The following is a 24,771-nucleotide window of genomic DNA, read 5'->3' on the forward strand; positions in this document are numbered from 1 at the left end:
TCTTCCAAGAAATCCCTGCCAGTATGCTTGCTCTGGCAGCAGGGGCCAGTGGCTCCCAGACGTCTGCGTGCTTGCCCCCACGTCGGCATAGGCGCCACCTTATTCCATGATAAGATGACACCTACACTGATGGGTCATGCCAGCTCCTGAGAGCCAGAGTGGTGTACATAAGAACATAAGAAAGCCCCTGCTGGATCAGACCAAGGCCCATCAAGTCCAGCAGTCTGTTCACACAGTGGCCAACCAGGTGCCTCTAGGAAGCCACAAACAAGACGACTGCAGTAGTGTAGTGGTTAAGAGCGGTGGACTCTAATCTGGAGAATTGGATTTGATTCCCCACTCCTACACATGAAGCCAGCTGGGTGACCTTGGGCTAGTCACAGTTCTCTTAGAGCTCTGTAAGCCTCACCTACCTCACAAGGTGTCTGTTGTGAGGAGAGGAAGGGAAGGAGATTGTAAGCCGGTTTGATTCTCCTTAAAAGGTAGAGAAAATCAGCATATAAAAAACAACTCTTCTTCTTCCTAAGGAGCTTTGCCCTCTCCCCTTCAGGAATGGGCTGAAAGAGTGAACTGATAAACAGCACAATCATATGCAGTCACTCCAGCCTGTGCCTAGTTCCATTGCTTTCAGATGATATGTACATGTGTCAAAGCAGGCATCATGTCAGAAAAGCATTCCCCACTTCTAAATAGCACTTGCCTTTTGGGTTTATGATTAAGGATTTGTATTTTAATCAAAAATTTGTTAAGAAAAATCTGTTTCCCAATCAGGGCAACATTGTAGTTGTTCAGAAAGGGAGTTAAGAGGTAGCTCAATTGACTATACATTGCAGCCTTAGTTGAGGGTTTGTTTGTTTGTTTGTTTGTACTTTATATAATTTTTTCTCCAGAGTTGAAAATAATAATAAATACAATCAATGTTCTTCAAACAGATTTATCTAATAAAGTGTGTTTTTGGCATTCTTTAAGGTACTGTTTCCCTTTTGGGCGTCCAGAAGGAGCTTTAAAAGCTACACTTTCATTACTTGAAAGGGTATGTCTTAGTTCTTTTTCAGTTTTTTTTTGGGGGGGGGGAATATCTGTTCTTTTAGTCCTGGACAAAAGCATATACACTTCTGCTTTGATGCTCTGTTACTTCCCTCTGCAAGTATGTGCCAACACACAAAGTTCAAAGTTTCAGTTTGCTTTCTAAATATAATTTGGCTTATTTATCTAAATAGCAGCTTGAAGAATAGTTTAAAAAGAAAATTTAAGGAACAACTCTAAATATATTTGTCAGAGGAACAGGTTGTTTTTTTAAATTGTATAAATTAGATTTTGCAAACTGCCATGGGAAATGTTGCATTTTCCCCCACTCTGCTCAGAGCCTTTGTGAGTTAACCTGTAGAATGAGAGATGTTCTGAGGGAGGTCAGAAAGAACAATCCAGTCCTGTGGCTGATCACAGATTAAATTTGGTCCTAAGAAACGTATACTGAAGGCTTAGTCCAGCTCTGTCGTCTACCAGATGACTTTGGAGAGCTCCTCCCATTGGTCTCTGGTCCAGGCTGTAGACTGAAATGTTTAATCTTGTATCTCAAAGGGTTCTTGTGAGAAATGCAATACAGCTATAGCCTTGTACGTGGGCATTGTCACTAGGAGGTTCCTGAAGGAGTGAGCCAGATTGGGTGGTGAATTTAATTTATTATGTTTAGCATTGTTATAGCCACTCAAGAAGGGGCATTAGATCCTTTTTAGAGCAATAATACATCTGGCAAAGTTCCTCCTTGCATTGCTATCTGTATGTAGCCTGTTGTATTGAGTCTGAGCATATACATTGTAGACAGATCAAAGAGTTTGAATTTGAGCTGCTGGCTTCTGTCAGAGTGCTCAAGAATAAATATTTTGGGAGCTTTATTTTGCTTTATTACTATATGCAATGAAAATAGAGTTTTGTGGCACCTTAGAGACTAACAAATATGTGTGTTCATTTAAAATATTTCTGATAGTAAAACAAAACCGAAGTCAAGTGGCAACTTAAAGACTAGTGAAGTTTATTCCAACATAAGCTTTCATGAGGCAGAACTTGTTTCTTCAGATTCGTGACATGAAAGTGATAGATTCAGGGTGGTATTTTGACAGGGGTTTTGTTCAGCAACAGCCTTCTTCATCAGAATGCATCAAATTTCATCTCCCCCTCAGCTCAGTCAGCAACTGCATTGAACTTGTCTAAGCCCCAATCCCTTACTGTAACGTGAGGCAGTTGTTGGCTTTCCTTACTAGCTGTCATATGGGATGCCTGAGATAATGTTTGTGAAGCACTCTGAATACATAATTTACTGTACAAATACAATTTTAGTTTGAGGCTTTGTGTAGAAAAAGCAGCAGGCACAGCAGTCTGTTAATGAGCAAGACTAATACCTGGTTCACACTTTCATGAGAATGAGGAGATAGAAACCTGAGGAGGTAGAATGGACTGCACCATTTCATACTTCAAGTGGAGGATCATGGAAGCTTCCCTATATGTAAAAAAAAACTCCCCACAAACAAACATTAAAACAGCACAGCAAGAAAAGAGAGATGTGCTAGTTTTCTATTTGTCAGGGATGGATGGGGTTTTTTAATGCAAAAGAACAATCAGAGCTGGAATCTACCACCTGTATTCAGTGGTACAGTAAATTTTGTCGCCTCAGGGCTCTGCCACCCAAATTGTCCTGCATGGGTGAACCAGGCCTAAGTTGTTAGGAGCTAAATTAGCATTTGGTTGAATGGACAAATTAGTTAACTGATTCCTTTTCTTACAGTTTCTCTTTACTAGAAAATTTAAAATAACTCAGTGTGTGTTTTCCTCTTGCTGGGTTATGGTGACACATCTAACCAAGTAGGTTTGGTTGTCTTTGGCACAGGTCTCAATGAAAGATATTGCCACTCCCATACCAGCAGAAGACGTGAAGAAAGTGGTTAGAAAATGTCTGGAGAAAGCAGCCTTGATCAATTACACTCGGCTTACGGATTATGCAAAAATAGAAGGTTAGTGCCGTGATCAGATACTGTCGTGGCTGTAAAAGCTATTGGCGCCTATTAACTGAATATATTTAGAGAGCAGCCTTTTCTCTTTCCTCGGCAAAACCTGTACCGCAGCAAGGGGAAATATCTCATTAGAATCTCAGCTGGTGAACTACTGAGCTTTTTCCTATTCATTGCTTTAATATACCTCCTGGGACCATGCTTGAATGAATGATCTAGTCTTTGTGCTGCTGTTGTCCTTTGTCCTGTATTTTCAGGGAACTTTCATATGTTGCAAAAAAAGGGCCAAATCAGCCCATTCTGGAAGGGGACGCTCTTGACCAGTTCTGTCATTTGAACTCTGTTGCTCCCCATATAAACAAGTTGCTCCTGCTATTTGCAATCCAGAGCAATGGAAGGTTTAGGCACTATGACACTGCTTGGCCTCTATTTGCCTATGGATAATGTGCATCATAAAATGTGCCATAAGACCCCTGCAGTAGATGACTTATCATGTGAAACAGCAGACTGTTTGTTTTCAGTCCTGAGGGGGGGGGTGTAGTCCCCCCATTACCTTTTTGTATGTGTAACATTTTAGTCTTTGAGAGAGAGTGGTTGTTTTCTTTATTAAAATAGCCAGACGTGTGTCTAGAAGCATTTACCCAGATATTTGTAAGTCTGCTCAAGGTGCTGGTATATACAGCTTCACTGTGAAGTGCTACAGCAATGTAAGATTTTAGGATTTTCACATGATGGAAGGGATGGTTATATTCTGGGCAAAATCCATCAAGCATTGCTGTTGCACTAATAATGTATTTTCAATTAGGGTTGTGTGCAAGCCAGAGATGGATTGACTCCTTTACCTATGTCCCCCCCCCCCCCAGATTTTCTATATCCACATAGTTGAACATTAGAACACTTGGATTCTGGCTTTATAATCACTGAAAATAATCTACTAGGGTGCAGCTCTGAGTTCAGATAATTTCTAAAAAACTTGATAACTATAAGTATCACAACCACCGCAACAAGGTCAAATATTTATGTGGATAAAAGGAAAAGAATTTCCCAGTTTTAATACTGGAACTAACAATGAGGTATTTAGTTTGAGGAGAACCATTGTCCCTCTGTGCTTCATGTTTTTAGTGTATGTTTGCTATAACTTACTTTTAGCATGACTTTGAAAATTTAGCCCTGCTACTGAAAGCAAGGGAAAAGGAGATGGCTGGTGTGTTTAGCAATTGGTTTTAAACTTATTTTATCTCTTGTTAAGATCACTGACAAAGATGAGTTAACCAACCTCTGGAGTGATTAACCCCCCAAAAAAAGCCATCTCATCTCCATAGCAACCAATATTATATCATGGGAAAAACAACATGAAAGTGCCTTAGTAACCAGTTTATCATAATTAATTAAGATATCATGTTGTGTTTAAATGAAGGAGGATGTATGTAGCTCTTTTGGAAAATGAGAAAAATACCTTTTCACCTCCTGTGAATATCCTATGAAGACTTTCAGCAGGGGGCTCTTGCTGTTCAATTATCTTGACTTTTTAACAAGCTTGTTTGGAATAATTGGTATAAAAATAGAAACGTTCGAAAAAGTAGTCTCCAAAGCTATCTTGAAAGTCAGGAAAGTAATCCTGGCCCGTGAACGCACCAACAACTTACCTCGCTATTTATACGTGTCGAGTACACAAGCATCCAAAATGAAATAAAATTTATGTTCCCACCGCGCCACCTTTCTCCGCTTTTTTTGATAAAGTTCGCGTGATTTCTGTTCCCACCGCGCCACCTTTGTGATGCTTAAAGGGCTAAAGACCTTCCTGGTGGACAGAGCGGTCTATCAGCAGCTGTTAGCCCTGACAGCAAAGCATGGAACCTCCAGGCTTGGGAGCAGTAAACCTTTGCGGGCTGCCTCCCTTATCCTTCCGGAGACGCGGAAAGGAACGCAGTGCCCGAGGACACGATCCGGCAAAGCCCTCGCCGAGGCCCCTTTACTCAGAAGTAAGCCCCACTGTGCGCAACGAAGGGTGGTGGGGAAAGGAAGGAAGGGACCGGCCAGCTGGGGGGAACTGCAGCGGGGCGCCCCAGTCCCAGCCTTGGCGCCTTTGCTCGTGAGGAAGCCCCAGCCGGGAGCGCCTCCCTCCCTTCCCTCCCCCGTTTGCACACCTGCGATCCCTTCCCCTCCCCCACCGGCCCTCAACGTCTGGCCCCTTCCCCCTGATGCTCGCCGGCGCTACCCCTTTCCTTCCTAGTTCAGCTCCTCCCAGCTCCACATCCTTCTCTTGCCAGCCTCTTTCTCCCCAGTCGCCAAAACGGTCCCTCCTCCTCCAGCCCCCCAGCCCCCTCTTTGCAAGACGTTGCTGCAATGACCTGTTGCATGTTCACACTTCAAAGCTCCGTATGAGGAAAAGTTTTCATTTTAATAATTCGCTGTATAAGCGGATCCTCTTAATGCGGAGAAATTCTGCTGTGAAGACGTCTCCGCAATCCTTCGGTTGAGATGAAGTGCGAACATGCAAGGAAACCCCGCATAAATTGGAGCGGCAAACGTGCAGTGCGGACATGGCCCTGGTGTGGCACTCCATGTTTACAGGTGAAATAAACATATTCTTCTTATACTCAGAATCTTTTTAAAACATAACATAACAGTCATCCTAACTAAAGAGGCATTTCCATAGATTAAAAAGAGCTATGCTTCTCGCTAGACAATCACTAGCTACATAACTTTTTTGTCCCTGCAGCATACAATTTGTTCTTCAGCATTTGCAACCTGTTGGGGAACTGAGCTTCAGCAGATCCCACCCAACTTTTTAAAATCCTTGTAATTATTTTTAATGGAAGCTTGAATTCTACATTGGCACTCCCACAAAGATTGCCATATAACTCTGAACAACTATTAATTGAGCTTTTTGGTTTGGTTTATTATGCCACTCCTGTTAAACGATTGCAATAAAAAAGCAGATTTATTGGTGAGTTGTTTATGAGCCTTATCACCTAATATCACCTAAAATCACTATTTTTCTTTTTCTCTACAAAAGTACTGTTAGTTTAGGCACTGTAATATTATAGCCACTATAATTGCTCAAAAATAAACCTCCAAACCTGTGTGAAACTTTGTGTTTTTCCTGTGCTCTTATAACACTGCTACATATATGTACATTTAGCTGAACTCCCCTCAGGCACTAAAGTGGAATCCCATCTGTCCACAGCCACAGGTGTTTATTACTTGTTCACTTCCTAAGGCTGTATGTATTCTCTAATGTCATGAAAGCAGAGACTAGAGGCCTAAAAACACTTTCCTGAGAGTAGTCCTTGTTAAGTAAAATGGGACTTACTTCTGAGCGGACCTGTTTAGGATTTACAGTAGGTTCAAAGCTGGTCATCCTGAAGATCTCTGCTCTTGTATTTGTGGGGCGGGGGGAAGCATGTTTCTGGTCCTTCTGTTAGTCCTAAATTCAACAGGATTAAAACACTACTAAATACTGTATATTTCAATGGAATTTATTTATTTGAACTATGAAACAATGTGTGATTAGTGAGCGACTTGAAAGAAATGGGGTTTTCATATCACTAGCAAACATTATTTCATAGACTGCTTTAATTAAAAAAAAGTTCTCACAAAGATTATTCCAGTGTTTCATGTGAAAAGTAATAGTCCCAGTTGGCTATAATATAATCAGTCACAAGTGTCTTCTGTTGCCCATCTTTTCTTGCTTATTCCATATAATTTCAGACATGAGTATTATTATCAGAATAACTTTGCTGTTTGGAGGCTGAAATAGTTAGCTTCCTTTTTGACTGAATACAAATAACTTATACTTTTTTTTTACTTTACCAGAATATGCTATTGAATGTTCAGATTGCTGCAAATTATACTTTGATTTGCACCGATGAAAGTATACTAATGATATTCCTGATTTTTTTCTTGTCCTTTTTCTCCATAATTAAGCAGCAAATGAGAAGGATCCAGGTGACTGATGTTTTAATTGTATGCATGTCCCAAAGTGTTCTGTGTGTTTCCCACTACTTGCATGGGTGCAGTCAAAGGCATTGGAAGTAAGGCTTGTACAATTTGTTCCTTGTGAGAGACAATAGGACTGTTCTGAGATAGAAGAGATTTGTTTTGTACAGCAAGTGGATAAAAACTTTGAATTTTAGAACAGTTGTTGCGGCTATAATCTCAAGACAGATATGGTGGCTATAATACCATCCTCTTTTGAAGTACAGAGACCTCTTGCAACCATCTAGATGCCAGTATCCAGCTGATATCAGGAAAGCAGATATTTGGACAAGGAGCAAGTAGTGTATGCCTGAGCATTCAAAGGCCTTCTGTATCCTAATTTTGCATGTGCAGGTCATGTTTTTTAACATTAAAAATGTGATCTTCCATCTGCAATGGAAAATACAGCAACCCCAGGAGGACTTGCCGCATGATGCTTCTGAATGCGGAAGGACAGGTTAACAATAGTGTGTGGATCTGAAGCAGGTAGAAATTTGAGTTTATATATGAGACACCCATATTCAAAATCCTGCTCAGCTGCGAAGCTCACTAGGTACTTATGAGGAAGTTTTAGCCTAACGTATCTCACACAATTGTCAGGAAAATTAGGCAAAGTAAGCATTTTCAAGAATTTTCAAGCATGTTATACAGATGTCACATCAACTAATGTTTCCATAGGCTGACCCCTGAAAACCTCAGTATCCTATCACATTTGCTTTATTCCACCTCTAAGGAACTCAGGGGAGTATAGATGGTTCTCCCCTCCTTTGTTTTCTTCTCACAACAACCCTGTGAAGTAGGCTATGATGAGAGAGAATTATTAGCCCAATGTCACACAGTCAGCTTCTATGGCGGAGTAAAGATTTGAATGTGGGACAATGCAATCCTAATCTAACCACTGAATATGCCGTGTAATGTCAACCATTGCTTACTGCATTCTTAAACCAAAATTTATTTGTGTGTGTGTATGTTACTATGTGATGAACAGAAACAATGGCAGTCTAATTTTAATCCCAAAAATAGTTTTCACCCACTAAAATAACTCAGTAGAAAAAAATGGCACATCTGTTGAAATTTTGGTCCCTATTGACAAACCGTATCTTGTTTTATTGCTTCAGCAGAGAAGCACTTCTCTTAATAGCAGCTAGAATTTGAGGGAATTGCTCTTGTTCCAAGTTCTGTTTGTTTTGAAATCGAACAGAATTTGAATACTCAAAACAGAGAAAAGGACCTATAATGTTCTCCACACGATCTCCAAAAAGAGCAGGAATTGGAGCAGTGATGCACTGTTGTCAAGCATGAGTCAGTTTGTGTGCAATTGGGTAGGCTTATGTGCAAGAGCATGCATTTGCACAAACATTTTACAGTAGATACCTATCAGTGTCTCACTTTTGTGAGGCAGCCATGCCGTGCCTGGCACAATGGAATCTTTTTTCTTTTTTTTTCTTTTCTTTTTTTTTTGGACTCTTGGTGCTACTGCAGAATAAATGACAAGAGCCTCAGCACAGAGAAGGGTTGCCTTGGTGATGTTCCTGAGGTTAAGGTCACTTTCCATTTTCAAAGAAAGCCAAGGTGGTGATGTGATAGCCTTGAGTGATATTTGTGGGAGTGGTGAAAAGGGAGCTGCTGACAGGGTTGTGCTCCCGTTCTCCTCCATCCTAGGAGAGGCACCGTTTCTCTAATGAGGTTTTTTTTGTTCTTTTCAAAGCAATTTGATCCTGGCGAAAATTAAATTATGGGCTTAAACGCTGGTTGCTTTTAATAGCAAAGGGAAACAAATCTGCATTTCTTCTTCCTCCATGTCACCCTTGTAAGGGCCACTCATTTTCTTGGGAATGCATCTCAGAGCAGAGGGAAAGGAAAAGATATCTTTAATTATGAACTGAGAATCTGCAAGGGCAAAGTCATATTATGGGTGGTATGGTGTGGCCTCTAATATACCCTCTAATATATAAGCTGATGACTTCTACAAAATCCCCAAAGACAGTTTAAAAAACAAACTTTATCTTAGTTTTTATTACAATAATTTCCAAATATGTGAGCATTTTAACTTTTAAAGATACACCAAAAAATCAAGGAAGGTGTAAATGTGGTTTTCTTGAGGCAGTGTCTGTTACAGGTAGTCAACGTCTGACTGGCCACCCTAAACACCAGTTTATCTCTATGTACTGTGTGATCTTTTGTCCCACATATCAGGAAACAAACAGTTGACACGATAGTGAGACCCCATGGCCTTTTTGGTGTTGATTTTGGTTTAGTTCATTTCCTAATTTTCCATGTTTTGGTACCAGGATAATATGTACAAATTAAATGTCCCGAGACGTGGCCAACCGCCGCGCTCCCGGGACTTCTCCAGCTGCCCAAACCTATCTTGGAGTCCGCCGCAGAAGCCGGGCCACCTGGAGAGTCACTGCCAGCCGAGCAGCGGCCAGACAGGCCTGAAGACGCCGGAGGCCCAGCCGCACCGCCAAATATGTGGCTGCTGTCACCGCCGCCCAGATGGCTGTCACCCCCACCTCCTCAACCTGGGCCTGGGCAAGCCTCGGCCAGCGAGTACTTACCCATGACCTCCAGGAAACCAGCCGGCAGGACAGCTGCGGCCGCCCACTGATTAGCTGGGGAGGGAGGTGGTGCGGAGGAGGGAAGACGGGAGTCTGGGGGAAGGTTCGTCAGCCGGGAGTGGGGAGGAAAAAGGAAGGCGGAAGGGGGCCGGACAGGAGGCCTGCAGACAAGGCCTTTTATCAACTAAAAGGGGGTGGGGAAAAGGAAGTGGGAGGATAAAAGGCCAGGAGGGATGGAGGCCAGGGAGGAGAGAGAACTGCATGTTGCCAGGCATCATGGGCAACCCGACTCAAACTCCAGCTCTGAGGCCAAGGAAACCCCGGGGGCGGCCAGTCCCAAGACGGCGGAGGGGCAAAACAACTCTCAGGCAGCCCAGGCACCTCACATTAAATACCTCTTGATTTTATACATCTGCCCCATCTCATGATCTCAGAACTGTTTAGGGTAGTTTCATATCTGTCTCCGCCCCAAAGGATTTACAACCTAAGTGTGGTTAATGCTGCTGCAGTTGTTTGTGGGCTTCCCAGAGGCACGTGGTTGGCCACTGTGTGAACAGACTGCTGGACTTGATGGACCTTGGTCTGATCCAGCAGGGCTTTTCTTATGTCCTTATGTGGTTGGACGGATGGCTGAAATGTAGGTGACAAACTAGAAAGAATTTAGTTATTTCTCCTCATCGACTTTTTTTTGTCACTGATGCTCTCCTTTCAGATGAAGCCCTCTGTGTTCTAGTTCTGTTCCCAGTTCTTGGGTTCTTAGGTTGCAGAACTAAAAGGGAAAATAATGATTGCTACCACCCGCCCCCCAACAAAAACCCTTGAACTCCCCTTTCTCCCCCACATGTAGGTATATTTGGTCCTGAAATAGCCTGTTATAAAAAAGAGAGAGTCCCTTGGAGTTTGTAGTGGTGGCCGTTGGCTTTATTTGGTTCTTTTCCTGCTTATAGGGCATTTGGTTCCCAATAACTCCTGTGGAGAGAAGGAAGGGCCCAGTCCCGGTTGGTAAACCAACAGTAGGTAGAACTAACAGTGATAATTTGCCTCACTGTCTTCTTCTCATGCTCAGATTGGATCTCAGTGGTTCTAAATATTCAAGCATGTGAAAAGTGGCTCAGTTTGAGTTTCTGGCCAAAGAATGCAGAATACTGTCACACAGCCTGCACACTTAGACACACAGATATAATTCAGTTAATTTAAAAATAGAATTCACACACTGGAAACCACACGAGTGAGAGCTTTTTCATGGAGCCTAATCAGTGTGGGAATATCCAAACTATCTGTGGTGTGTGGATTGGGTCTCTTCTCTGGCAACGTGTTCTAACAAAACAAAAAAATTCTTCTCATCCAGTAACAAAATTAGTCCATTCTCTTTTACTGACTGGCTTAAGCTTCTAAATCTGATTTCAGGTAATGCCAACAGATAAAAATCAGGATATTTCAGCTAAGTAGCATTTGCAGTACTGACAGACATACATGCACATGCAGACAGTATAATTGATGTGCTTCATATAGTTGTTAAATGAGTGTTATTATGATCTGACTATTCTATTCTTTTAATATGTATGTGCCTTGCTGATCCTGATAACAAAAAGTAAAACTGGTAACATTGGAGGCTGTTCACAGAAATGTAAGAGGCAGTGAAGACAATGCACAGGAATAGACTACGTGCAGAGTACAATATTTTTTTACATGATGCTTTTATTAAGCACAGATTATCTGCCAGCAAAATACTGGGCATTCCAGCAATGAAGTAAAATTAATTGCATGGCTAAGATAGTTTTCAGACAATAATTCGTTATTGAATGCAATCTTTTCACTTGATTTAAACACAAGCAAGGAAGAATGAACATTAGAAGTCTGTGCAGTTTATTTAGACGATAAAGTCTGGGGGGGACAGGGGGGACTAGCACAGTATGCTAGCCTGATGGTGTCTACGCAAAGCCTCCATGAGCCTGCACCACCTTTCCATTGCTATGTGGAGGGTCCTGTTTCCATTCAGGTCAACTGGAAACTTCCTGTGGACTTCAGTGAAACGAGATTTTTCCCTGGCATTGTACCCACAGAAGATAATGACAAGGGAAGATTATACTTATGACTGAATCAGTGCCATAGAGTTTGTTTACAGGATCTAAAATGCAGAGAGGTATTGAATAAGAGATACTCGAAGTTGAACATGCAAATGCTTTGTGATGCGAGACTCAGTGCTCCTCTGTGGTCACCTGTTCTAAAGTCAACCCCCCCCCCAAATGCTCTCGTTCTCCACATTGCAGTGTCAATTAGACAGAGTGTTCTCCCTCCAGACAGTAGTTGGTTTTTTTTAATCATAAGCGTCACCAACTGTTTATGATCTTTTGACATAAGGCAAAGGATAATTTTGTTTGACTAGAACTATATGTTGACAAGTGGGGACCCGCAAGAAACTTATGGGAACAGCTATCCTATTCCCTCCCCCTTTGCTTCCTCCCCCTACTTCTCTCATACTCTTTCTCCCTCCTGCCAACCCTTTTCTTACTCTCTCTCCTTCCTCCATGCCTTTCACTTTCTCTTTCTGCCCCCCACCCCATCACTCTCGCTTTCTGGCCCCCATCACCCTCCCAGCCTCACACTTACTTCCTCTCTCCCTCCCACACCAGCAATAATAGTAGGATCACTCTCAACTGCCCACCTGCTTCCTCCCTCAACCCACAGCAGCAGTGGCAGCAGCAGCTCTCCAGGAATCACAACAGATCTCCCAGCTACAGAGATCAATTCCCCTTAGGGCAGGGGTGGGGAACGTCAGGCCCAGGGGCCGTTTAAGGCCCGTGAAATAATTTGGTCTGGCCCTTCGTGGGTCCTGGCAGATCTCTAGCTCAGAAGGATTTAAGACTGGTGATCTGCCCCCACCTGCGGACAGGAATAGCCTCTATTCAAGGTGGAAGTGTATTTACCACATGGAGGTAAATAAGAACATCTCTGTTGGTACAGTGCACTCTACATTGCTGGTAGTTACAAAGTACTACAGTGCCATGCAGGCAAATTAATTTGGCATAGGAAAATTGAAGTGCTGGCTTGTGCAAAAATAAGTGATATAGAGATCTGGGCCTATCTTTCCCAGAAACACCTATTTATTTATTAGTAATAAGCTTTATAACCAGTGGGAAAAGAAGGGTCTAACAGAGGACCAAGTTGTGTGTGTGTGTGTGGGGGGGGGGGGTAATCAGGCTTTCCTTAGAGTCTCTGGTGTGGCCTGCAGTACCCACCTGTGTTATTGTTCTGTATACAGGTTTTATTCCGTTGATGCCTTTGTTAGTCCAGAGGAGCTGACTTAACAGCAGCAGTTTAACAGTGAGCATAATGTTGTTTGTACATGGGCATATCATGAACACTGTTATCCTTTTTGTATTTTAAACAATACATTGATTTCCCTAGGGAAGTATGGGTTTGTGTAGGTCAGTACTGAGGTTGGAAGTTCATTAAACTGCTGGGGCTGAGGGTTGTAGCATTCATTTAGAAAATATGTGTGCCATCTGTCCATAGGACAAGTTTGAGGAAGCTTTGTGTGCTGTGTAAAAGTTTTCATTCTTCATGGGTTAATGATTTGAGCCCGCTTTATGGAGTGGGACTATACCTGAACATGGAGTTATCATTTTTTCCTCTGGCCCTGTCAGTTTTGTTGGTATCTTGTGGGGGTTGTGATCATATTTCTATTTGTGAAGACTGGTTCCTTAGGAGTGGATGTTTGTTTTTAGAGGGTTTAATGAAGGTCGAATTGATGGCTTGGTGCCAAATTCAGGAGGAAATATTTCAGTGAAAAACACTAGTTCTTGGCTTTTGAGCATCTACTGGTTTGGAGAACATTATCCTTCCACATCTTTTAAAACCCCTGCTTTGCAATATAAACTTGAAACTATCTCCCTATTTATTACATATGAATTGAGACCTGCACCTTCAGGGGACGTATTTTAGATATCTGCTCTGTGGGCTTCCAAACCAAATGCATTTGCTGTCAGCAGGAGGTATTTTGGTTGAGAAACAAGCTATTTGTGCCTCTAAACTGCTTCTCGCTGGGTTGCAGAAAGCCTCATTGGACTCGCTGCCACAATCTCTTGTATCTGCTTCATACTGCTGACCCACAATGTATGGCGCCTGGACTGTGTGTAACCATGCATGGACATGCACCTCTTAGTGTTTCATATAGTTTTTTATGTTCCCATTGCTTTAAGCTAAGAGCGTCTGTTAAATTTGTACAGCGCTTGTCAGAAATGTCAATTTCAAGTCAACTCAATCACTGTTGATGTCCTTGGGGGCAACAAAAGGTGGGTGGAGCCTTGGCAACTAGTTGTAAATGTGAATGTGTTCCTGGTGTAGCAGAGGGAAGAGACTGGACCAGAACCTTGATGTAAAGTTTTAGTGTTTTGTCACTTTTTTCTACCTTCAGAAATGCTTACTGTTGAAATCAATGAGAGCTAAAAATAAGCACTGTGATTTCTTTCCATCAGAATTGCCCTTTTTGGCACTGAGAAACGATGGTACTTTTAAGGAGAATTTTAAAATAAATATCTAACCAATGAAGGGGAAAAGGATAATTTATTATTACTGCTGTCAAAGATAGGACATTTTGGAGGACATTGATTCATAGGGTCGCCATGAGTCAAGCGACTTGACCGCACTTAACACACACATCATTACTGCAGAAAATGACTAGCAGGTTTAGCTGTTAGGCGTGATACAAGACTGAGAAAAGAGGAGACAATTTTGTAGCATATTATAGACATCAGTTCTGAAAACATTTTCAGTGGAAGTCAAGGTGCATGGGTTTATGATTTCAAGTCTTGTATATAAACAGTATGTTGTATGTGCTTGGCATTAATTTTCAAACACTTGTTAGTTAGCCTGTGCCTGAGGAGCGACAGACAAGTACATTGAGAATCCCTTCTGATTTGGATGTCATGATACTGGTTCCAGGGTTCTGTGTGAGTTTTTGAGCGCCAAGGGCCCCGTTCATTTCAGCAGAGAAGTTGGGGTAGATCCTATTCCTATCCCACCACTCCACTGAGCAAAGTTTTAAGCCTTCCTTCAGCCTAAGGAGTCTTCCTCAACCTTGAGTGGCCCTTCCTCCAAAGAAAAAGCCACTTAAGTCGAAAGCTATTTAGGTTGGAGGAAATATGGATCCACGCCATTGATTCTGCCACAGAAAATAATGCAGGCATCTATTGAAGTGACTGGGAAGGTAGGTGGGTGTGCCTATGTGTGCATGTGTTGTACTGTGCATGTGGGAGAGCTGTGTGTGTTTGATCTCCCATGCTAAAGAGGTCAAAGTGTGCCGTATGTCTCAAAGAGATACAACAGATTGAATCCCGGTTTTAAAACAAGTGCTTGTCCCAGGATTTTTACCGTGTCATTTCACTTTTGTCTCCCACTGTCCATATTTTCCCATATTTGTCATACATGTGACCTTCTTCCCCCAAAGACTTCCAAGTTTGATTTCCCTCCCCAATGTGATAGTGAATGTATGATATGGGATAGTGGAACAGGCTGGGTAAATGTGTACAGTGGTGCAAATGCACTTTTTTTAAGGGAGTAAAGTGGATTTTATAATAGAGGAAGAAAGACTGGACTTTGGCCAAGAAAACGAACAATGAGAGACTTCTGTCCAGACCAGTTGCTCAAAAGCTGAAACCTCTTTTAATGAGGTCTTTTGCAGGCAAGTTTTCTATTAAAAAAGAATGGCTGCATGTAAATGCCCTCCAAGCTCACAAGGACTTATCTGAAGGAAAACAAGAGCACTACAAACACTATTGAACTGAAGGCAGAGTACAGCCATTTGTGCATGCGGAGAGAGGACTTTCTTTGTAATTTAAAGCTCTTAGCGCATGTTCATTTCACTGAAAGAACAAAGGGCAGAATCAGTGAGTTACCCGCTCACAAATATATTTTTATCAGACAATGATTGTTGTGCTGCTGAGTGAAAACTGAATGGGATAAAAAAGGGTTCCATATGCTAATTTGAAAGCCTGCTATCTTCCTCTAAGTAGTAGAAGAGTCCAGTAGCACCTTAAAGACTTAACAAAAATATTTTCTGGCAGGGTATGAGCTTTCGTTAGTCTTTAAGGTGCTACTGGACTCTTGCTCTTTTCTACTACTGCAGACAGACTAACACAGCTACCCATTGTGATTTATCCTCTAAGTAGGAATTTGTTCTGCATACCATGCTTGGCCATCAATTCAACAGCATTGTTTATGTGGCAATTTTTTACATTTTGAATTTTTTTTCCAGAGATCAGATAGAAATAGCTTTTTTAAAAAAACTTCAGCAATATATATGTGTGTGACTATGAAAAACTATGTTTTGTAATAATGTGATGGTATCATGGCTCTCATTTTTATTGTTTTATGAGGCAGCGTTGTTTTTGCATAAGGAAGAGATTCAGTTTTGCTTTTAACATAAAAGTTCTTCTGGGAACCCAGCACCCTGAAAAAGTCAAATACCAATAATATTTCAGTCTTTAGTAAACACTCAAGGCCATGAAAAGCAGTTGTTTGTACATGGCAGTGGGCCAAAACCTGGATATCGTACACAAAACACTCACATACTGGCTGAACTGCTGTGATGTCAAGGAATGTCCACATTCAGCATTCTTACTAATGAGGCCGAGCGTTGGACTGTTGGCAAACCATACTGTTGCTATGAAGGAAGCAAATGGGCAGGTTGCCTTGGCAAAAAACCTCATGTAGGACTCAGGCGGATCTGTGTCCTGCAAAGCAGAGTGAGGGGACTTCTGCTGAACAAAAGAGAGGTGATAAAAGAGAAGAGCATCTTAAGGTTAGGTGGATATCCTGTGAGTGGAAAAGTGGAATGAAGAGGTGAGAGGGGCAGAATTTCATAGACTGATTCGGTATAACTAATGCAGTTTTCAACTTGCCAATCTCTTGTACATGTTTGGATTGGTACACATACATTGTGATAACAGGAAAAGTCTTTCATATATGTTCATCGTCGTGTCTTCAGTGCAGTCCTGCATGGGACTGCAAAGGCGCAGGCCGGCCATGGAGGAAGATTGACAAGCTTCTAGAAGCTTCGGAGCACTTGGAGCACTCCCCTCCCCTCCATCTGGAGCCGAGAGCAGGCTGGTATCCCACCCAAACGGTCACATGACAGAGGCAGGGGAGCACTCCTCCCTCAGTTTTCTCTTCACCGCCATGGAGGGAGGACCTATTTCTTTGAGCACTGAAGAAATTATCTCAGAGCTGTTCAGCTGTTGTAGAGGAGCCTATTCCTCTATGACAGCACTCTTCAAGAAATACGGAAAATGTGGGACAAAGATGGCTGCCAACGACGATCATGATGATTGTCTCTACTGTTTAGGAGCGTCCCACATTAGAATTATGTGACAAAGGTTTAGCTGCTTCTTCCATAAAGGTTCACCTAGCAGCTTTGTCCTCAGTTCATCAAGGTGTTGTCATTTTCTTGTTATGTTGAGCCCCTGAATCTAAGCGTTTTCTAAGGGGACTGTTTAATCTGTATCCTGGTTAAGCCTTCATTGCCAACTTGGAGTTTGTCATTGGTTTTATCGTTTATAACGCATAAACCCTTTGAACCACTTGCCACGTCTGACATTTCATTTGTGTCTTTTAAGGTGGCATTCTTGGTGGCTATTACTTCGGCCAGAAGAGTGAGGGAATTAGCTGCTCTGCTTTTTGATCCCCCTTTTATACTGTTCCACCCTGATAAGGTGGTCCTCAGACCAAGCCTGGAGTTCCAGCCTAAAGTGGTCACTCCCTTCCATGTTTCACAAGACATAGTTTTACCTGTCTTCTGCCCAACACCACAATCACCCCCAGAACAATCACTCCACTCATTGGATGTTCATAGGGCACTTTTATTTTATTTAGACCGTATGAAGTCCTTTCGCAAGGACCCAAATTTATTCCTTTGTTTTAAAGGGCTCCGTAAGGGCAAAGTGGGTTCGGCTCAATCCTTTTCCCGGTGGGTGGTTTCAGCTATCCATTTAGCTTATGCCTCAGCAGGGGTACAGTGTCCCTTATCCATAAAGGCCCACTCCACTAGAGCCCCAGCCTCAGCTGCTTTTCTCAGCAGGGTGGATCTGCATGACATCTATAAGGCTGTGACCTGGTCCACTCCGTCCACGTTTCTCCACCACTACTCCGTTGATGTGGATTCGAGACGTGACGCAGCTGTGGAGAGAGCGCTGTTGCAGTCGTTATTTCGGTGAGGAGCCCACTCACCCCTCCAAGGTAATTGAGCTTGCCACTCTCCCATGCGGGACTGCACTTAAGACACAACAATGAAAACATAGTTGCACTTACCTGTAACTGCTCTTCATCGAGTGTCTTCTGTGCAGGCACGCATCCCTCCCTCTTTTCCCCACTGTGGGCTGCCATTTGTACATCTTCCTCCACGGCGGCAGAGAACTGAGGGAGGAGCGCTCCTCGCGTCCATCATGTGACCATTTGGGCAGGAAACCAGCCCACTCTCGGCTCCAGACGGAGGGGAGAGGATCACTCCAAGCGCTCCAAGGCTTCTAGAAGCCTTGTCAGTCTTCCTCCATGGCCAGCCTGCACAGTCCCATGTGTGCCTGCACAGAACACACTCGATGAACAGCAGTTACAGGTAAGTACAACTCTGTTTTTCTTTTCAGGTTTGTAGCCTGTGTAAAATACAGAATGAATGTGTTGGGGATTGTCACGATTCTGGAGGTTTTAAATAATTTAATGATTATGTTAATGTTTTTACCAGCTCAGAAGTGTATTCTGCAAATGTATCTGAATTTAAAATAAACTTTATTATCTCTTTCAAGACCATTGTTATTTCCTGTGTCTACTCCAGTCTCTTTTGGGGTTTCCATTCTGAAAGATGTGTGATATTTAGCATCTGTTTTAAAGATGAAGTTAGTTTTCCTTTAGTAATCAAGTTTGTTTGTTTTTATTTTGTACCTTCTTATTAATTGTTGTTGCTTATTGTTAATTGCTGCTCTAGCAGGGTAACTTGTGGCCTCCTGAGAGGTACAGAGGCTTGAAAGGGTCAGCTAATTGCATAGCACCATTGTCCTTTCTCAATTTTTAGATAAATGGAAACCTATTATATACAGATTATACATGCTTGGAATTTAGCTGCAAGAGAGAGCATGAATTCTGCCTGTTGAGTACAGTAATTAATCCATCATGAATATCACTGTAGGCATAGTATGATAAAGGGAAAAATAAGTCCCTGGCCTCTGATCCCTTTGTGCGGCTGACCTTGGAGAGGAGTAGAACTTGCTTGTTGCAGAACTTGAACGACTAGAAATGAACCTGTTAGTTCTCATGTATTTAATCAGGAAAGGGCTGACTGTGGCCTCTGTGTGCTTGGTAGGTAAAATACTCTTATGTACATATGTCTCTGATTACAACAGCAGAATAATTTGCATTAAAAGCATGCCTGGAGAGCTAAATGATGTCAACCTTTTCAAAACATCTAGTCTGTGCGTGGTTTCATTTCCTATCCTATATTTTCCTAGCGGCCATCATCCTAGTTTATGTGTTTGTTTCACCCCCAGAGACACTGAATCAAGCGCCTCCTTCGGTAAAGCTGGAAGAGGTTATTCATTTAGCAGAGCTCTGTATTGAAGTCCTGCAGCAGAATGAAGAGCACCATTCAGAGGTGAGGATAACGGCATTAGCTGTACAATAAGGCTTGATAGCCACCCCGTACGGCCTCGGTGTGAAGCAATTCTGTCAAGAAACATTATGGCAAAAGCCTCTGACATATGTTAAAGGCAATTCACATTTGCAGAGCCGTAATAGTTTTGAAGGTTATGGAAAGTGAAGTGAAATAAAACTGTACTTGGGTCCCCTTGAATAAGCTTCAGGTTTGAACATTTCAAAAACATACACCAGATAAAATGGAAGGGAAAGGCAGAGCTATTGCCAGCCAGGGGTCCTGAAATCACATGAAGAATGCAAGTTAATAGAAAGTGTTCTGCCAATTTCATCTCTAGTTCCAAATCCGAGCAAAATAAAACTGGAATGTCACGTGCCTGACAATTTCATACATATATTTTTATAAAGCATAAGGGGAAATTCTGTTCAATATTGTTTTTCTGTGAAGCTGATCCAGAAAGTACTCCCATTTAATTAATTCTTTTTCAAAGTGTGGACACAATTCTTCATGAAGCCCCCATGCAAGCCCATTGAAGTGAGTTAGGGATGCATTGTATTCACACACAAGTCCTATTTATTTTGGTAAGGATCATGCAGGAAGCATTCCAAAATAACTCGTGCTGAAGATAAGTACTACAGTAGCTTTTACATGAATTAAAAGTTCCCTTTATTTTACTAAATGAACAAATAGATTTTTGTAATAATAATACTAGGATTTTTAAAAATCTGATCAGCTAGGTTTTCAGGGATACATGAAACTTCTTGGAAGGAAGTTCATATTATAAAATAAAAAATCCGTTATACTTTTATGGGAAATCATGCAAAGTGGTAAACTAAGATATAGTGTCTATAAATATGATCATTCAAAACATCTGCTTTTACCTCACACTGTCAGTTCTAGATTTTAGCTTACATCTGTCATGTGTGAACTTGTTATAGATATTTTATTTTATACAGCAGAAACAGCTGCTTCAGTAATTTGAAATGAATTCCCAAAGGGCATTATTCTGTACTGGTCTCGCCACTGTGTTATGCTGTAAATAATTACTTAATAATATGTACATTCAAGTTTTGTCTTCTGAGGATGTGCATTAAAGTAGAACTTCAAAAAAGAAAAGTCCAGGAAAGTTCCAGAAATTAAATTTTGATCGAAGAGCTAAATTATTGCATTTAATTCCACAAGTGCATTTAGTTACATATTTTTCCTTTCTTTAAATAATAAAAAATAGAGCTGTAATGCTGGTAATCTTACTACTTAATAATAGTTTACATTGGTCAGATTCAAATTTAATAATTTTCTAAAATCCTGTGTTAATTTGCTACAAATATTAACACTTGAAAGTAAGCTGAGTCTGTTAATGAAAGTAGAGAAATCCCTTGAACAATTATATAAGAAGACAGTAGCCATAACTTGCTGGCTTCTAACCTATGTTTTAACAGTTTGACTGTTTTTTTCCTGTTCCACAAACTTCCAAAATATGGATTCCTACAGGGAAAAGAGGTATGTTATTCATTACAAACCAGACATTACATTTTTTTATATATTCGTGGTTTCATGCATGGATCTTTTCAACATGTGACATATGTTCTGCTCTTTGATAGCATTCTTTTGCCAGTTTTCTCACTGAAGTCTTCCCTGTTGCTCTTTTTTGTTTGAATCTGTCCCAGTGGATGTTTCTTAATTAGACTTTGGTCCGAGACTGCTTCTGTTGTGGGGGTCATGGAACAGCCTTATGCAAGTCGCAATGTCATCATAAACTCAGTACAGTAGCCAGGAAGGGCAAACATAAAGATTGTGAAGTTAGTGTTGCAAGGTGTGAGCTTCTTGAGAGCTATTGCTGCTGTATCAAGTTGGGGCCCCACGTGGAACCCTAAAGCACTCCTGGAGCCTGTAGGTACTCCAGTAGTGCTACAGTTGTCAGCTGGGTAATGTGAAGACATTTTAAAATATCTTACCTTTCAAGCCTTTCTAAGAAGCTTCATTCCCTACCTGTCCCTGAGAAGAAGCCACCGAGAGAGACTAAAACCCTGTGCCTCCTCAGTGTAGGTCAGAATACCAGCAGAGATTGTCCCGAGAGTATCTACACTGCACTTGTTGCTTCAGATATAAGAAATAATAGTTGAGGCACCGTAAAATTTCAACCCTCAGTCTCATACAGTGAGCCAGTGATGTTAAAGTGGTTAAAATGTTGGCGCACATTCTAAGAGAACCAGATCTGATTCCCCACTCTGCTGTGCAGAGTTGCCAGCCTCCAAGTGGGGCCTGAAGAGCTAGAGTTTTAGTTGACTACAGGGCTCAGTTCCCCTGGATAAAATGACTGCTTTGAGGTGTAGACTGTATGGCATCATACCCCACTGATATCCCTCCCCAAACTCTCCCCTCCCCAGTCTCTACCCCCAAAATCTCCAGGAATTTCTCAACCCAGAGTTGGCAACCCTACTACTATGGAAGTTTTCTGGGTATCTTTGGGCCAGTCATGCACTCTCCGCTCACAGGGTGGTAATTGTGAAGATAAAATGGAAGAGGAGAGAAAAGTGTTGTAAGCTACTTTTGGTTTCAGTTTGGAGGAAAAAGCAGGGGTATAAATGAAAATTTTCACAAGGTATAATAACTTGTCATGTGAATCACCCCATTGCTTAGAATGCTTCCATGTTACTTAACGGAAAAAGCGTGTGTAACGTAAATGCTGAGAAAAGCACTCAGCAGAATCAGTGGTTTCTAGACCCCCTAAAGACATGTCCAAATGTGACTGCTCTCAGGGTTTAGATAACTGCGTCCAGCATTGCCAGTCCTCAACAATCACTCGTGCCATGAGCTAAGCTTACACTCTCACTGCATGGCAAATTGAGGGAATAATGTAGATACTACAATTTTCAAGGGTAGCCTGTCTCTCTGATAGCTGAGTGATGGCAAATAATATTGCCTCCTTTTGCTCCTGATTTCCGCTATAGAGGACCAAATCAATACTGACTGGTATTGAGTCATACTAATCTACTGAGCCATACTGAGTCCATCTAGCCTAGCACTATCTGCAGACACAGCAGCTCTCCAATGCCTCAGGATGGTTTCCCAGTGCTACCCAGAACCTTGGCTTCTTGTGCATGAGCACTGAGACTTCTCCCTTCCCCCCCAGGGAAGCACCTTTCCTTTTGATAGGTGAACCAGTTAGGGTTGCCAGTACTGCCTCAGCAAATGGCAAGAAATTTTTGAGGGCAATGCCTGGGGAGGGTGGGTTTTGAAGAGGATATGATGTCACTTCTGAATGATGCTTTAGGAATTTCCCTTATCTGTGGTAAAGACCATATGTGGTGGAAAGTGCCATCAAGTCACAGCCGATTTATGGTGACCCAATAGGGTTTTCGAGGCAAGAGACATTCAGAGGTGGTTAGCCATTGCCTTCCTCCGAGTGGGCTGAGAGAGTTCTGAGAGAACTGTGACTGGCCCAAGGTCACCCAGCAGGTTTCATGTGGAGGAGTGGGGGATTGAACCCGGATTTCCAGATTAGAATTTGTCACTATGCCATGCTGGCTCTTAAAAAAGAGCTTATAGACATGGGGAAGTTCCCAGAGCATGAGTAAGGAGGCCATTTTTTTCCAACTGCACCTAAATTTCTTGAGGGCAAAGAATTGAGGCCAAGGTTGGGCAAATGGCAACCCTAATTGAGACCCGCTAATTGGGAAATAGGCAAAAATAAAAGCTCCCTCCACTTCCACCTCCCATTCCACCAACTCTTAGAATCGGTATTCTCAACAATGGGGAGACATGGGAAATTGAGGGTAAAAGGTGACAGCAACCATGCGTACCCCATAAAACATTGGCTCTGAGTCGGGTGCTGAGCAGGATTTCCCCGGGAACACACATGCAGTGCACTCCATAGGTCTTGCCCTGCTCCTTAACTAGCATAATGAATTCTACAATCTAAGTAAGTACATGGAAATATATACACATTTATGTATTTGCACAAGTTCACTGGTAGAACAGTGGCTACAGATGGTCCCTGGTTCAGGCCCTGGCAATTCAGTTAAAGGATCTAAGCTTGAGATAGGGAGAGCCACCATTGGTGAATGGTGAGTCTGACTAAATAAAAAGCAGCTTTATTTTTACAAAATTAAGTTTTTTAAAGTACTGCATTTTTTTAAGTGCAGAGTACACAGAGGCTTGCTGTAGCTAAGTGAAAATGCATTTTCCTCTTTCCGTCTTACGTAATTGTGTATGAAAGACAGTGCGAGTTGAAAAAAATTATTTTTGTTTGCACATTGTTTAAAAAAATGTTTCTGAATTACAATGCAGGCATTTGCTTGGTGGCCAGATTTGTTGGCTGAACATGCAGAGAAATTCTGGTCCCTCTTTACCGTTGACATGGATTCAGCACTGGAGGCCCAGCAGCCAGACTCCTGGGATAGTTTTCCTCTCTTCCAGCTGCTAAATAACTTCCTGAGAAATGACTGTAAGCTTTTCCAAGTTTTGCTAGATTGGTCTTTGATCGTTCCTGCCTTTCAAATGTTGGCCATGCTTAGCCCCTGGGATGAGCTGGATTAGAAGCTGAAAGAAATATTGTTATTTAATGTATTTTTACCCTGCCTTTGCCACATTCATGAAGGTTGCAATTCTGTGCACATTTACAAGAGAGTAGACATCATTGGACTCAGTGGGATTTACTTCAGAGTAAAAATGCAAAGAATTGGGCTATAAGGCTGCTATTGGTTATTAACATATAAAAGTAATCAAAAATAATTTCCTACAAATTCCTAATAAATGCCTTTGCATACAGACTGTAGTGGGCCAGTGATAAAAGGAGTTACAGAATTCTGAGGCTTTACACCCTTTAGAAAGCCTAACTGAAATTTGCAAGTTACCATAAAACACAAGTGACATATAAAGCATGGGGTTCAATCCCTTCATGTCCTAGAAACTCAGTACTGAATATTCCAGAGGGAAAAAAATTTAAAAGCCAAGCCTACCTAGACATAAATGCTTTGAGCCTTATTTCTATCCCATACTAATTTCCCTTAGGTTATTTGCAACAGTGCATTTCTAGGCTTCTTTCAGATCTCACCAAAAAACTTTGGTTTCTTCATGACAAGAACAAGCCAGAAAATCTTTGTTCTCATGTGGTACATGTTTTTTTTCCCTTCCCTCACTTCGTGCATGGCTTGGAAATGGAAGACTTCCTGGTTTGGAAGACTAAGACAAAACTACAAGCTGTGGTTTTTACTTCTATAAACCAGATTCTAAGCCACGATTTAAGTCTTGTGTGCAAGAGAACAATCTATGGGTTGTTGGTTTGCCCAGTTCATTCTTGCAATAAACAGCAGCTGTTCCAAACTAGGATTTCTTTTGATTTTCTTGCCTCATGTGATGGTGGAAGAAGGCATAGGCCCAAGGACTTGCTGGTGTTTTTCTTGTCATGAACAGACAGAGGTTTGTTTGTTTGTTTTGACATCTGGATGCAGCATTAGATTCTGATTCAGTACACCACAGACAGTGTCATTTGTCAATAGTAAAAGAATGCAAACTGTTGAGAGGCTGACAGTAGGAAAGTCCCAGCTATACTTCGTGTTGTTCTGCCATTGAATATTGACCT

The 24,771-nt window shown here is 41.9% G+C and overlaps 1 protein-coding gene across 10 annotated transcripts in view; it reads left to right on the top strand.

Annotated features, from left to right (window-relative positions):
- CADPS2 (calcium dependent secretion activator 2) overlaps positions 1-24,771 on the top strand; it is a 401,370-nt gene that overhangs the window by 277,222 nt on the left and 99,377 nt on the right. For all 10 annotated transcript variants that reach the window (XM_056846115.1, XM_056846117.1, XM_056846119.1 and 7 more), the window contains exons 15-18: positions 970-1,033; positions 2,885-3,008; positions 19,084-19,187; positions 23,478-23,634. In XM_056846115.1, the coding sequence (XP_056702093.1) occupies positions 970-1,033; positions 2,885-3,008; positions 19,084-19,187; positions 23,478-23,634 (449 nt within the window). The remainder of the gene's footprint in view (positions 1-969; positions 1,034-2,884; positions 3,009-19,083; positions 19,188-23,477; positions 23,635-24,771) is intronic.

This window comes from Euleptes europaea, chromosome 3 (assembly GCF_029931775.1).
Source record: "Euleptes europaea isolate rEulEur1 chromosome 3, rEulEur1.hap1, whole genome shotgun sequence".
Lineage (NCBI taxonomy): Eukaryota > Metazoa > Chordata > Lepidosauria > Squamata > Sphaerodactylidae > Euleptes > Euleptes europaea.